The 12,888-nt window shown below is 46.3% G+C and overlaps 1 protein-coding gene across 1 annotated transcript; it reads right to left on the minus strand.

Moving 5' to 3' along the window:
* Positions 1-3,653: 3,653 nt before the first annotated feature.
* On the minus strand, positions 3,654-6,461 carry LOC109750439 (GDSL esterase/lipase At1g29670). Its single transcript, XM_020309394.4, has 4 exons — positions 5,880-6,461; positions 4,740-5,000; positions 4,205-4,460; positions 3,654-4,115 (listed from the first exon to the last, which is right to left on the minus strand). Exons 1-4 carry the CDS (start codon positions 6,330-6,332, stop codon positions 3,895-3,897), a joined length of 1,191 nt encoding a protein of 396 aa, XP_020164983.1. The 5' UTR covers positions 6,333-6,461; the 3' UTR covers positions 3,654-3,894.
* Positions 6,462-12,888: the final 6,427 nt, after the last annotated feature.

Here is a 12,888-nt window from a genome sequence, read left to right on the forward strand (position 1 = left end):
TGTTCCACGATGATCTCATCGGATGAACCACGATGTCGGGGATTCAATCAATCCCGTATACAATTCCCTTTGTCTACCGGTATAGTACTTGCCCGAGATTCGATCGTCGGTATCCCGATACCTTGTTCAATCTCGTTACCGGCAAGTCTCTTTACTCGTTCCGTAACACATCATCCCGTGATCAACTCCTTGGTCACATTGTGCACATTATGATGATGTCCTACCGAGTGGGCCCAGAGATACCTCTCCGTTTACACGGAGTGACAAATCCCAGTCTCGATTCGTGCCAACCCAACAGACACTTTCGGAGATACCTGTAGTGCAGCTTTATTGCCACCTAGTTACGTTGTGACGTTTGGTACACCCAAAGCATTCCTACGGTATCCGGGAGTTGCACAATCTCATGGTCTAAGGAAATGATACTTGACATTAGAAAAGCTCTCAGCAAACGAACTACACGATCTTGTGCTAGGCTTAGGATTGGGTCTTGTCCATCACATCATTCTCCTAATGATGTGATTCCGTTATCAACGACATCCAATGTCCATGGTCAGGAAACCGTAACCATCTATTGATCAACGAGCTAGTCAACTAGAGGCTTACTAGGGACATGGTGTTGTCTATGTATCCACACATGTATCTGAGTTTCCTATCAATACAATTTTAGCATGGATAATAAACGATTATCATGAACAAGGAAATATAATAATAACCAATTTATTATTGCCTCTAGGGCATATTTCTAACACCGACCCTCTCTTCAATCCAGAACAATGGGCGCGAGTGGTTGCTAAACGTTCTTGAGCCACTTCCAGACGTGGAGCGTTCCATGGTTCTCTTTACCTTGTGGCGTTCTTGGCATATCCGCAATGAGGTTGTTCATTATAAACCAATGCCGACCATGGAAGATTCGAAGTGTTTTCTTGTGTCCTATTTGAATTGGATCTTGTGCCTTAAGGTGGACTTAGCTTCTGACCCGGAGAAAGGAAAATAGATTATCACATGTGATAAGGTGCTGCTGCGGCCGTATGAAATAGCATCTGCTCGCCCCCCTGAAACTTGGCAGCCTCCTAGCTCGGGTTGGGTTACACTAAACACTGATGGCTCATTCTCGGACGAGGGATCTGCCGGTGCAGGTATGGTTCTCAGAGACAGCAATGGTAATATCATTTTCTCAGCCTGTAGAGTACTGTTTTCGTGCAGAGATGCTCTTGAAGCGGAGTTGTGTGCATGCATGGAGGGTCTCTACTTTTCCTTGCAGAGAAGCAATTGTCCGATATCCATAGAGATGGATTCCATTGTGGCAGTTAAGCTTGTTCAGTCTAGAGAAGTTGATGGATCGGTGTATTCTTCCATAGTTACTGAAATTAGATATCTTTTGAGTCTTCATGAATCATGTATTACTCATATATCTCGATCCCAAAATAGGGTTAGTGATAGTCTAGCTAATTTTGCTCATACCAAAGGTAGAACTAAAACTTGGTTGGGCTCTGGTCCTGAGGAAACTGTCCAGCTAGCTGCTGATGATTGTAATTCTATGAGTTGAGTAATACAAGTTATTCACCCGCAAAAAAAAAGACGAGAAGAAGCAAACAAGGAGCTTGCACGGGATATTAGCGAGGACCTTGACGGGATCTCAGTGGGCCGATCCAACGGGCCTGCGCGTCAGGATCGTACGGCTCGGGAGGAGGCTGATTTTTCCCAGTTTTCAGCCGGCTGATTCGTAGCGTTGGCCATAATGATTTGTATTCAACTCAAAGAAAAGTAGTGCTATATTCGGTGTTTGTCTTTCTGTCTCCATGGAACTAAACGAAGATTATACTAGCACATATCTATTTCTTTGGGTGACCAAAGTGGCCATTTCAAAGTTTAGGACCCAAATTGACCCATTTGCCAAACAGAAAGGGCCTAGTCTACTAAACTCTTCCCTCGTGATTTGTAGACCAAATGTATGCATTATTATTTTAGGGTAAAAATTAGCTATAGTCACTAAACTCGTTTTATGGGTGCAAAATAATCCATTGAACTCGGGAGTTCAACTTTCGGGTTGACAAAGTTCGTGTGCGCAGATACGGTCACTGACAATGTTTCTGTACGTATTTCGCCCACGTGGTGCCATCAGGGTCGGTGCATGAAGCCACCTCAGCGTATGGGGGACCGCAACGTGATAGTTGGCATCTAGCAGGGGGAGCACGTGGCCAGATGTACCAGACGGGATCGCACACACGGGGTTTACCCAGGTTCGGGCCCTCAGCTTAGAGGTAATACCCTACTCCTTTCTATTTGATTGACGTGGGAAAAACACCTCGTGTGAAGGGGTCACAATATACGTGGAGATGTTGCTATCTAGATCATGACTAAATGTAAGATGATTCAAACTACCCCTGGCATCGCCTTATAACAGGGGACGAGGCCTAGGGTCACATGTTATCAATCGTCCCAGAGTCCGGATGGGATGAGGGGTCCCTAACTTGAACGCCATGGTAAGATTCTTCTAGAAGGATGGCTTCTCGCACGATGAGGGACCCAGTGGACATATTGGGCCCTGAGGGGACCCATCGTTCGGCTTGCCAACCGACAAGCCACTCTTGGTGTCATAACCATTAGAGCCTGCTAAGAGAACGTGCAAACAAAGATTCACCAAAAGACAGTCTCCATATTTTTTTACATGTAGGCCCTGCTTATCATTGACTACAATGATTCCTTCCCATTAATTGAAAATTTGCAACACATTTGATTCAATTCGACTTCATCTCTAATAATTTTGGTGGAAAATTAGTCGCGTTGCGGCTTACAATGATGTAACATTAAATACTTAGTTAAAATATAAACTAATTATCTAATAATTGCGGTGGCAACGACTGGATTAGTCAACGGGGCATAGTTGCGGCCATGGGTGCGACCACCACCTCCATGGCGACCAACTCCACGACCACCACGACCAGGACCATGGCGGGGGCGGGGGTGGGGTCAAGGTCAAGTGGGGATGGGACAATGCGGGCCTCGATGCCCCCGAAGATGGACTTGTCGCGCTCGTCCCATGCCGGCCATGATTCCATGGCGATGGCGGTGACGACATTGTGGGTCTTGATGCCCCGGAAGATGGCCTCAACGCGATCGTCCCAAGTCGTCCATGCTTCCATGGCGGCTGGGGTGAGTGTGTGGTCGGAAATCAATAGTTCCCTTTGGGGGGTGGGGGGGGGAGGGAAGATTTGGAAGGCACCCGAGAGAGCAATATGAGAGAGGGAAGGAAACGACGACCTTTTAGGAGGCCGCAGGCGGCGGGCGGCCATCAAGCGATGCACTTCCGATGAGAAACGCGGCTTCGCTCACACGCCTCTCGGCTGCTCACGCGACAACTCCCAACACCTTCACATTCAAACTAGGAGATAATGCTATGTGGCGTCCATCTGACGGGCTGGCCATGGGAATCGGAGGGAGTGGCCATGGGAATCGGAGGGAGTGGCCATGGCATTAATGGCTGGGTGCCCGTAGCGGGTGGTGAGAAGGAAGAAGCTGAAACTGCCTTCCGCGCTGCCTGTTGGGTTGGGATTGAACTCCACACTAGCCCTCCACAACCTCTAAATATGGAGGATGCGAGCTTGCTGGGAGCTCCATAGATTATAGCAATCTACAGCTATATATCGACTCTATTAGAGTAATACTTTTTGTCAAAAGGACCATATTAACGAGTTGCTCTTAATCGCCACAAGAAGCGCGGTACCAACGGTGACCGGCGAATCCTGATCGAATAATAGAACACTAGTACTACAACATTACTGCTGCATTGCCAGGTCACAAAGCTAGCTGCTACCACTAGCTTCGTTTAGGTACGATAAGACTACGGCTACTGCTAATACTAATGCTAATGTCTCTGTTTATACTCAACCGCTACTACAGCATAGCCAATTTCTTGATGTTGATGGGGTACGCTTCCCGCGGCGACTCGGAGCCGAATCCCTTGCGCGCGATCCTGGCGTTCACCACGTCTGTCGGGTGGAGCCCGTCGAAGAAGACGTACTTGGTCCGGTCCCTGCAGATGGGCCCTCCCTTCCTACACAGCACCCCGGATGAACCCAGCTCACTGCAGCAAGCCCGATACGTCTCCCTGATGCCTGACACAATCAAAATTCAAGCCAAATAAGCTAGAGATCCACATGACCAATATCGTCGTAACCGATCGATACAGGCGTCGATATCGTACCATGTTTCCTTGGGTGGTCTAGCAGGTCCTTGATGATCTTGTAGGAGTCGACGACGGAGAAGCTCGCGCCGGGCATGCGCGGTCCCGCGGCGTCGACGAGCGACCTGAGCTCGCCGTTGAAGAGGAGCGCCGCGCCGTTCACCGGCTCGACGCAGCCCGCGCCGGTGACGTTGAGGGACGCCCTCACCACCGGGGTGCACCCCATGGGCTGGATGGAGAAGATCACAAACTTCCTCGCCCCCAGAGCATACAGCCTCTGCACACACGTACATGGTGCTGTAATCAAATGTCTCACTAAAAACGGCAAAAAAGAGGCACTGTACCACGAGAAAAATAAAACCGAATGGCCCACGTTAGGCAGCTGCCCAGCCTACTCATTCAATCCATTCACTTGATTTTCATACTGCATGTACTAGGAACCGTACTTCTGCAGGCAGTACGCTCCTTCAATACAGTTTGCAATGAATGGAGAAGGAAATGCTCTGTACGTAGTAAGCAGAGCACAGGAGTGTGCATTAACTAACATGCCACTCACCTGAAGATGGGCCGAGAGCTCGGTGATGAGTGAGCGTGTGAAGTCTGACAATTGGGGCCTGGCTGTATTTCTGGGCTGGTAGTAGTTGAGCAGGTAGTCGTTGCCGCCTGTACCGATCACGAATAGGCTCTTGGGCAGGAAGCAATCGTGCAAGAAATCATGGCCCTTCATCCCGCGAATGTTGGCTGCCGTTGCCCGAAGGTCGGGGAGAGTCACTGCCTCGAAGTTGCTGATTTGCTGGTTCAGGCTCAACACCTTGCCCTAAATATGCAGCACACACACATATCACATACTCCCTCCTTTCCGGTTTATAGGGCTCAATTCAAAAATCTCACCAAACAAGGTAGATGGTGAGTGGTGGAATACTTTTTGTAGTTTGTAAAAACATCCAATTAATGCTCTTGTTTTCCTCAAAAAATTATGTTTACCAATGTATTAATTGCAATGCATGCATGCATAAAATATATGCATTGGTCAATTTTCTCTTAATACTTGCATGCAATGATTTAATGTACCTTGGAATCTGAACATGTGATAGGGAACAACCAAATTGAGCCTTATAAAATGAAAAAACTAAAATTTTGAGATAAGCCTATAAACCGGAAAGGAGGGAGTAGCCATCTTCTATAGCTATAAGTGATCCAGCTACAGTTATTGTAGTGTCTCCATTCCACCACTTTTTCACAAAAATGGAAATCTGCCATTGGTATCGCTTTCACTGTTTCACATGATAATTCTACACTAAATGTATTCCCTCTATTTCAATTAATAAGTTGCGCGTGAATTTTAAAATAACTTCTGAGCATAAATTAGACCGACCAAATTGGATTATACGTGACAAAAACTATATAATTGATTTTTTATTTGAAAGAAGTTTTCAGTGGTATAATCTTTTATTGGTAAAAATATGTGTTATTGATATAATTTATGATACACAAGTTAAACTTTTAGGATGCGTGCACGACTTGTTAATTGAAACAGAGGGAATAGCTGAGCAGTTGAAGCTCGAACACGCAGGACAAAAGTTGAATTTTTAGGATGCGTACACGTCTTGTTTATTAGAACACAGGGAATAGTTGATTAGTTGAAGCTCGAAAACGCAACCAAGTAAAGAGAAGCAATACTGGCAATGTTACTCACGGTGTCCTGGCCGGTACGGTCGAGGATGCCAGAGCCGCCGGACGCGAAGTTGACGCCGTGCAGCGCGGCGCGGCCCCTGGTGCCCGGGTCGGCGAACGGCGGGATGCGGCCGCCGCGGGGGAGGCGGAGAAGCTCCCCGAGCGCGTCGATGGTGTTGCGGCCGTTGGAGAAGCGGCCGGAGGGGCCGAGCGGGAAGTCGACGCCGTAGGGCAGGTAGTCGGCGCGCACGCCGGTGCTGTTGAGGAAGTTGTTGTTGCCGTTGTCCACCAGCGAGCTCCCGAACACGAACACGGCCTTCACCATCGGCCTCGCCCGGCCGCCGCCGCTCCTCCCTACCGCTTTGCCGCCGTGGCAGCTCGTCGAACCGCCCGCACCAGCAGCGGCAGCCTGACGTGTTAGCACGATATATAGGTAGAGCGACGCCACGACGGCGGCGAGCTTGGCCATGGCCATCGTCGCTCGTCGGTGAAACGAACTGAGATAAGGCCGGCAGTAACCAAACAAAATCGAGGTAGCGATAACCGATAAGGTACTGGAGCTAACGGTAACTCGTGAGCTTTACTCCATGACACAGAGGTACCAGCGGTGACACAGAGAGGCTTGCTACTTATAGGCAGAAGAGGTCAAGAGGGAGGTGCGCAACAGCGACATGTGTCGGGCTGATTGAATGCGGGTAGGTTTGTGCACCTCGAGAGGCAGAGGGATCTGGGTATCTGCATGCAGTTACTGCATGCGCGCGTACAGTAAAAACTCTTCTCTGCGGAGTGCATATGCATGAGTACGTAGTAGTTTTCGATCAGCATGAGGGATATGGGGCACATCACTTACTGAGATCTTACCGGGTGCGTGCAGACAAGGAGCGATGTGATATATCAAGCCGGTGGATAGGCAGGTGACAACTGCGTTGTTGGCACTCAATGAACACTTGACCAAACGTTCGTCTAACAGAAACTTGACTGTTGCTCTTAGGCGTGCCATAGAACAGGGAAAGATATCACATGATACCACATGTCAAAACTCAAATTCCCTCATGTCTGCACGGACGGCTCAGTGAGTGATCGGTCGTCAAAATACGACCCAACCGCTCCTCAAACTGGCCCTATATGGTCGTTAGTGACCAGTCGCGAAAATGGACCGAACTGTCCCCTCAAACCAGCCCCATAAGTGTGGGCTATCCCGCACTTCTCAAACCCAACTCACATCTGGAACGAAATTGGTGAGGTCCGGATGTGTCCGGACGCGCCTGTCACATTGGACTGATGAGAGGGACCCACGCGGAAAGTCATGCATTCGCCGGGCGCCTCCTCTAGTTTAGTGAGGACGCATTCATGGCGCGGTCTGGTGTGCCGCCCAAGGGGCTAAATTCGGCTATTTAAGTCGGACGATGAGGCAACCATAGCCCTGTCTCTATACCCCTCCTCCTCCTCTCGTTTGTCGCTGCTCCCTCTCCTTCTTCCACTTGTAGTTTGAGCTTGTCGTCGCCCGCCATGGTCCTGCAGAAGATCACGTATTATAAGATGCTCACGACGAATGCCGGACGGATATCCAAATCGAGATTTGTGCCGCGGAGGAGGCACGCTGCGTCGCCGAGCTTGCGATGATGGAGGAGGAGCTGCCGGAAGCGGAGGTGCCAAAGGAGGAGCCACTATAAAACATAGGACGTTTAGTGATGGTTCACTTGTGTCACGTAAAACCGATTTTTGTCACCAAAAATGTGTTCCTGACGTTTTTTGGTCGTCACCCCCATCGTCCTGAAGCGTCGTCACAAAAAAGTTCTTGATGGCTCCACTTTTTGCGGTACTAAAAATGATAGATATACATGGGTGGTATAGATTGAACTTAATAGGTTTAATTCCTTGCAATAGTTTTGTGGTACTGAGTGAGTGATAGTTGATTGTGTGGGTAAATGGTCAACGTTAAGTATTGAATATCGATGTTAGCATTTCACATAAAAAATTCCGTTTTTATCATTTACCTACTTTCGAGGACGAACAGGAATTAAGCTTGGGGATGCTTGATACGTCTCCAACGTATCTATAATTTTTTACTGTTCCATGCTATTATATTATCTGTTTTAGATGTTTTATATGCATTAATATGCTATTTTATATTATTTGTGGGACTAACTTATTAACCTAGAGCTCAGTGTTGGTTTCTATTTTTTTCCTTGTTTTTGACTTTTACAGAAAAGGAATATTAAACGGAGTACAAACGGAATAAAACTTTACGATGATTTTTCTTGAACCAGAAGACACCCAGGAGACTTCGGAGAGGGCCAGAGGAGTCTCGAGGAGGCCACAAGCCCTGGAGGCGCGCCCCTGGCTTGTGGGTCCCTCAAGGGTCCCCTAACCCTAATTACAGCTCTATATATTCTCAAATATTCCCCGAACATCATAAGCATCCACAAAAATACTTTTCCACCCTGCAAGCTTCCGTTCTCGTGAGATCCCATCTTGGGGCCTTTTCCGGTACTCCGCCGTAAGAGGAATCGATCACGGAGGGCCTCTACATCAACCTTACTACCCTTCCGATGAAGCGTGAGTAGTTTACTACAGACCTAAGGGTCCATAGCTAGTAGCTAGATGGCTTCTCTCTCTTTGATCTTCAATACAATGTTCCCCTCGATGTTCTTGGAGTTCTATCCAATGTAATCTTCATTTGCGGTGCGTTCGTTGAGATCCGTTAATTGTGGATTTATGATCAGATTATCTATGAATATTATTTGAGTCTTCTCTGAACTCTTTTATGCATCATTAAGATATCTTTGTATTTCTCTTCGAACTATCGGTTTGGCTTGGCCAACTAGATTGATTTTTCTTGCAATGGGAGAGGTGCTTAGTTTTGGGTTCAATCTTGCGGTGTCCTCACCTAGTGACAGAAGGGGTAGCGAGGCACGTATTGTATTATTGCCATCGAGGATAAAAAGATGGGGTTTATATCATATTACTTGAGTTTATCCCTCTACATCATGTCATCTTGCTTAAGGCGTTATTCCGTTCTTATGAACTTAATACTCTAGATGCATGCTAGATAGCGGTCGATGTGCAGAGTAATAGTAGTAGATGCAGGAAGGAGTCGGTCTACTTGTCACGGACGTGATGCCTATATTCATGATCATTGCCTTAGATATCATCATAACTTTGCTCTTTTCTATCAATTGCTCAACAGTAATTTGTTTACCCACCGTATGTTTTTTCTTCAAGAGAGAAGCCTCTACTGAAATCTATGGGCCCCGGGTCTATTTTCCATCATATATTCTCAGATCTATAAAACAAGAAACTCAAAAATACCTTGCTGCAATTTATTTATATTTACTTTAGTTTGCTCTTTTACTTATCTTTTATATCTATCTCTTTTAGATCTCACTCTTGTTCGTGACCTTGAAGGGATTGACAACCCCTTTTTGCAAGTGTTTGTTAGTTTGTGTAGATGCATATATTGGAGACTTGCTTGTGCCTCCTACTGGATTGATACCTTGGTTCTTAACTGAGGAAAATACTTATCTTTACTTTGCTGCATCAACCTTTCCTCTTTAAGGAAAAAATCAACGCAAGCTCAAGAAGTAGCATGGAGTTTGCTGCAATGGAGGTGTGGTGGCAGGAGATGAAACTTATGGAGGATGAAGATGAGATGAGCCGGTGGATAGGGTCGGAGGTCTTCATATAGGAGTCCACCTCGGGTCTCCTCCATTGATCTAGCCTCCTCCTTATCATCCAAGGGCTCAAGGGAAGCCAAATCCGCGCCCTAAACAAGCCTTGGTCATCAACGATCTCGTATGGAAAAACAGGGATGAAATCGGAAGAAAATTTGGAAAGTTTTGGCCAATTTGCGTGGCTGTGTGGAGCTCAAACGACTTCTCAAACGGACGGCTCTGGTCGTTTCAAAGGTTGTCTTTCACTCTGGACTTCGGGAGCTGCTTCGTATTTTCATCGCCATTTCTTCATACGAACTCCGATTTTAATGTTCTTGGGCTCGTTGGATTGCTAGAAAAAAGCCCGATGCGCTTATAACCTTGTATCTTAATTTTGTACATTTTGAAAATGTCGAATCATAAAACTCTCCAAAGGGCCTTGATCTGATGCCTGAAAATTCTCTGGTTTGACCCCTAGCTTTATTCTTTTGATGTCCCAAGTCCATGAACACGTCAACACACCTACAAAGACCATAAAACAAGGGAAAACTAATAAAACCAAATAAAATAAAAAGGTGTGCAATGAACTTGGTAAAACAAGTAAACATCGAAAACTATGCATTGGAAACATGAATAAGTGCTAGATGGATATGACATGAGGGATTTTGGCACTAGAATGTACTCTAGAAAGTATGCGTAAAATCCACTCAGCAATCTCCATTCCTTATTTTTACTGCCAGTATATGTTACCTCAACCACATATGTCGACGGTCGAATGCATTTCATCTTCAATCCTCTTGCCTTGGCATGCAATGCCTTAATCAGAGATGGGAGCTTAAAATGGCCAACATATTGTGTTTCTGCAATTCTTTTACGAAGAGCCATCTTTATCATGATCATCTGACTTATCTTAGTAAATTATTGCCGCAATAAAAGCCCTTTCATTGACTTGACGTTTGCATTGAAGCACTCTGCGAGGTTACTGGCCACATAATCTACTTTGCAGATTTCATTGAATTTGCTTCTTGACCACACCATTCCATGATGTGCATCCAAGTACTCCTTCACCTCAGGATTGTGAGCATACAACACTCTCAAATGGTGCTCATGCTTTCTCAAGCTGCATTTGTATGATGCTGGCCATAGGTTTTCATCATAAACTTTACCTTTGAATTTCTTCTTAAAATTTTCCGCTAGGTGTCGCATACATTATTCCCTATGCTCTGCTCCAGGGAATACAATTCCTACTACAGTTTCTAAACCCTTGCAAGCATCTCTGTGTAGATCTAAACCTGGGGATGTACCTATAATGTTGCGCAACCGCTGTAGAAACCAGACTCAACTTTCCTTGGACTCTGCCTCCAACACACGAAATACAACTGGAAATAGCCAGTTATGTCCATCAACTCCAGAAGCTGCTACTAGTTGTCCTCTCCATCTTCCGTCCAAAGCACTTGCATTGACAACCAAATAGGGCCCACAACCATCCAGAAACCCCAGCCAACAAGCCTTGAAACAAACAAAAGCCCTCCTGAAGCACTCCTTCTCAAATGAGTTCCCTTTATTTTGGATGAAACTATATGCTTGTCAATCTCTACAACACTCCCTAGACTAGCCGTCTCCACTTTAGCTTTGTAACTGTAAAGCAACTAAAAACTCTCATTCCATGGACCATGTATCCTGTCAAGAGCCATTTCCCTACCATAAAAAATCCTCATGTAAGGTATATCAATTTTGTACTCCTCAAAAAGCCTCCCATGGAGTGTTGTTGGACCAAGAGTTGGTGTTTCTCTCAGCCAATCCAAGATTGAATCTGCCACCCACCTAGTCTTTGCTAGCTTTGTTTTGGTCTTTCCCCTCCCCCTCCAGGTGAAGTGTGTTTTTATCTAAAAAAATGATGCCAAGTACAATTAAGAAACATTACACAATCATCTGAAAAATAAAATGGATCAATAAACTGAAATCCATACCGAGGTGTAATACCTGAATCAATTTGCTCTTTAGCATATGGGATGCATGCAGCCTCCACCTACACCTATGATATGGGCAATGAATAGCGAACCTTGTTGCCTCACTCCTACAAATCACATAATTATTTTCAGTGAGAATGCAATATGTAGTCACTGCATTACGAAGGTCCATCATCGATTCAAATATGGTTCCTGGAGTAAGCTGAGGATCTTCCCTGTTCCACTCAATTGTTGGCATGTCATCACCATTGTATTCATCTAAAACTAAGTTGTCAATGTTCTCATCCCTCTCTTCAACGTCGGTGTCATCAAATCTAGCACGACTGCTGGGCTCCTCCGGATATTCATCTTTGAATGCATGTTGACTAACTGTATCTACCAGTTCAGGGTACATTATCTCACCCTCATCATCAAGTCGAGGCACTTCCTCGTCAGACTCTGCATCTACTTCTACAGCGGTTGCAGAAGGCACATGAGAAGCAACAACACTAGAGGACATGTTGTGGCCTTCATAACCACTAGGTTTACTTGGTCTCGACCTACAAGCAATGCCGGGGCGCTCGCTATTATCAGAGAAAGATGATGTATGAACACTCTTCCTCTTGTCCCGTTCTTTGCATGGCGGAAGCACATCGATATGGATTTCACCGAAATTTCCATCAGCATTCAAACTAAATAGCAATTCCAGATGCTCGTCGCAAGTTAGTGGGAGAAATGTTTGCTTGCTACTGTTGAAATATGTCAGTTCAACATCATCGGCAGAGCTCTAGTCATACACGGAACAGAGTGCATCACGGAAATCTTTGAACGGAATGCTGGTTTCTACCACCTTTGGGTATAAAAGTCTAGAGATCATATGTGGTTTAGTTTCATGCAGCATGCTAGTTTTAATTCTAACCCCCAGCCGAAAAGCAAGCACATGATCAATCCTATTTGATTGAAATAAAAGGGTGTAGTTAGGCCGGAAAAATTCAACAACCCAAATTGGTAGGATTTAAGTGAGCAGTGGCCAAATACTGCCTAATTTACGAGTTTTCTCATCAATTTAAGGGGAAACGACGCTTACCCACATGGAATCCATGAATTATCCATCTCCGATTCGACCCAATCATCTCCGCGGTCGATGGGCCGGAGGCGTCATCCACCAACATCGCTTCTTAATCCCAGATTGGGGGGGGGGTTCATGTGGCGGAGGCGCGGCGTCGCCGACAAACCGAATAGGGTTAGAGGGTGGAGGGCACAACGGCGGTGGCGGTGGAGGAGGCGGGGCGGGGCAGTGCGGGAGTGGCTCGATCTGTTTCAGACAAGCTGCTCCAACGTATCTCCTCGCGGCCCCACTCGTCAGCACGTGACGGTCAAAGGAGGACCCGGCCTAAGCAGCCCCACTCTTCAGCACTTAACGGTCAAG

The sequence above is a fragment of the Aegilops tauschii genome, chromosome 7 (assembly GCF_002575655.3).
Source record: "Aegilops tauschii subsp. strangulata cultivar AL8/78 chromosome 7, Aet v6.0, whole genome shotgun sequence".
Classification (NCBI taxonomy): domain Eukaryota; kingdom Viridiplantae; phylum Streptophyta; class Magnoliopsida; order Poales; family Poaceae; genus Aegilops; species Aegilops tauschii.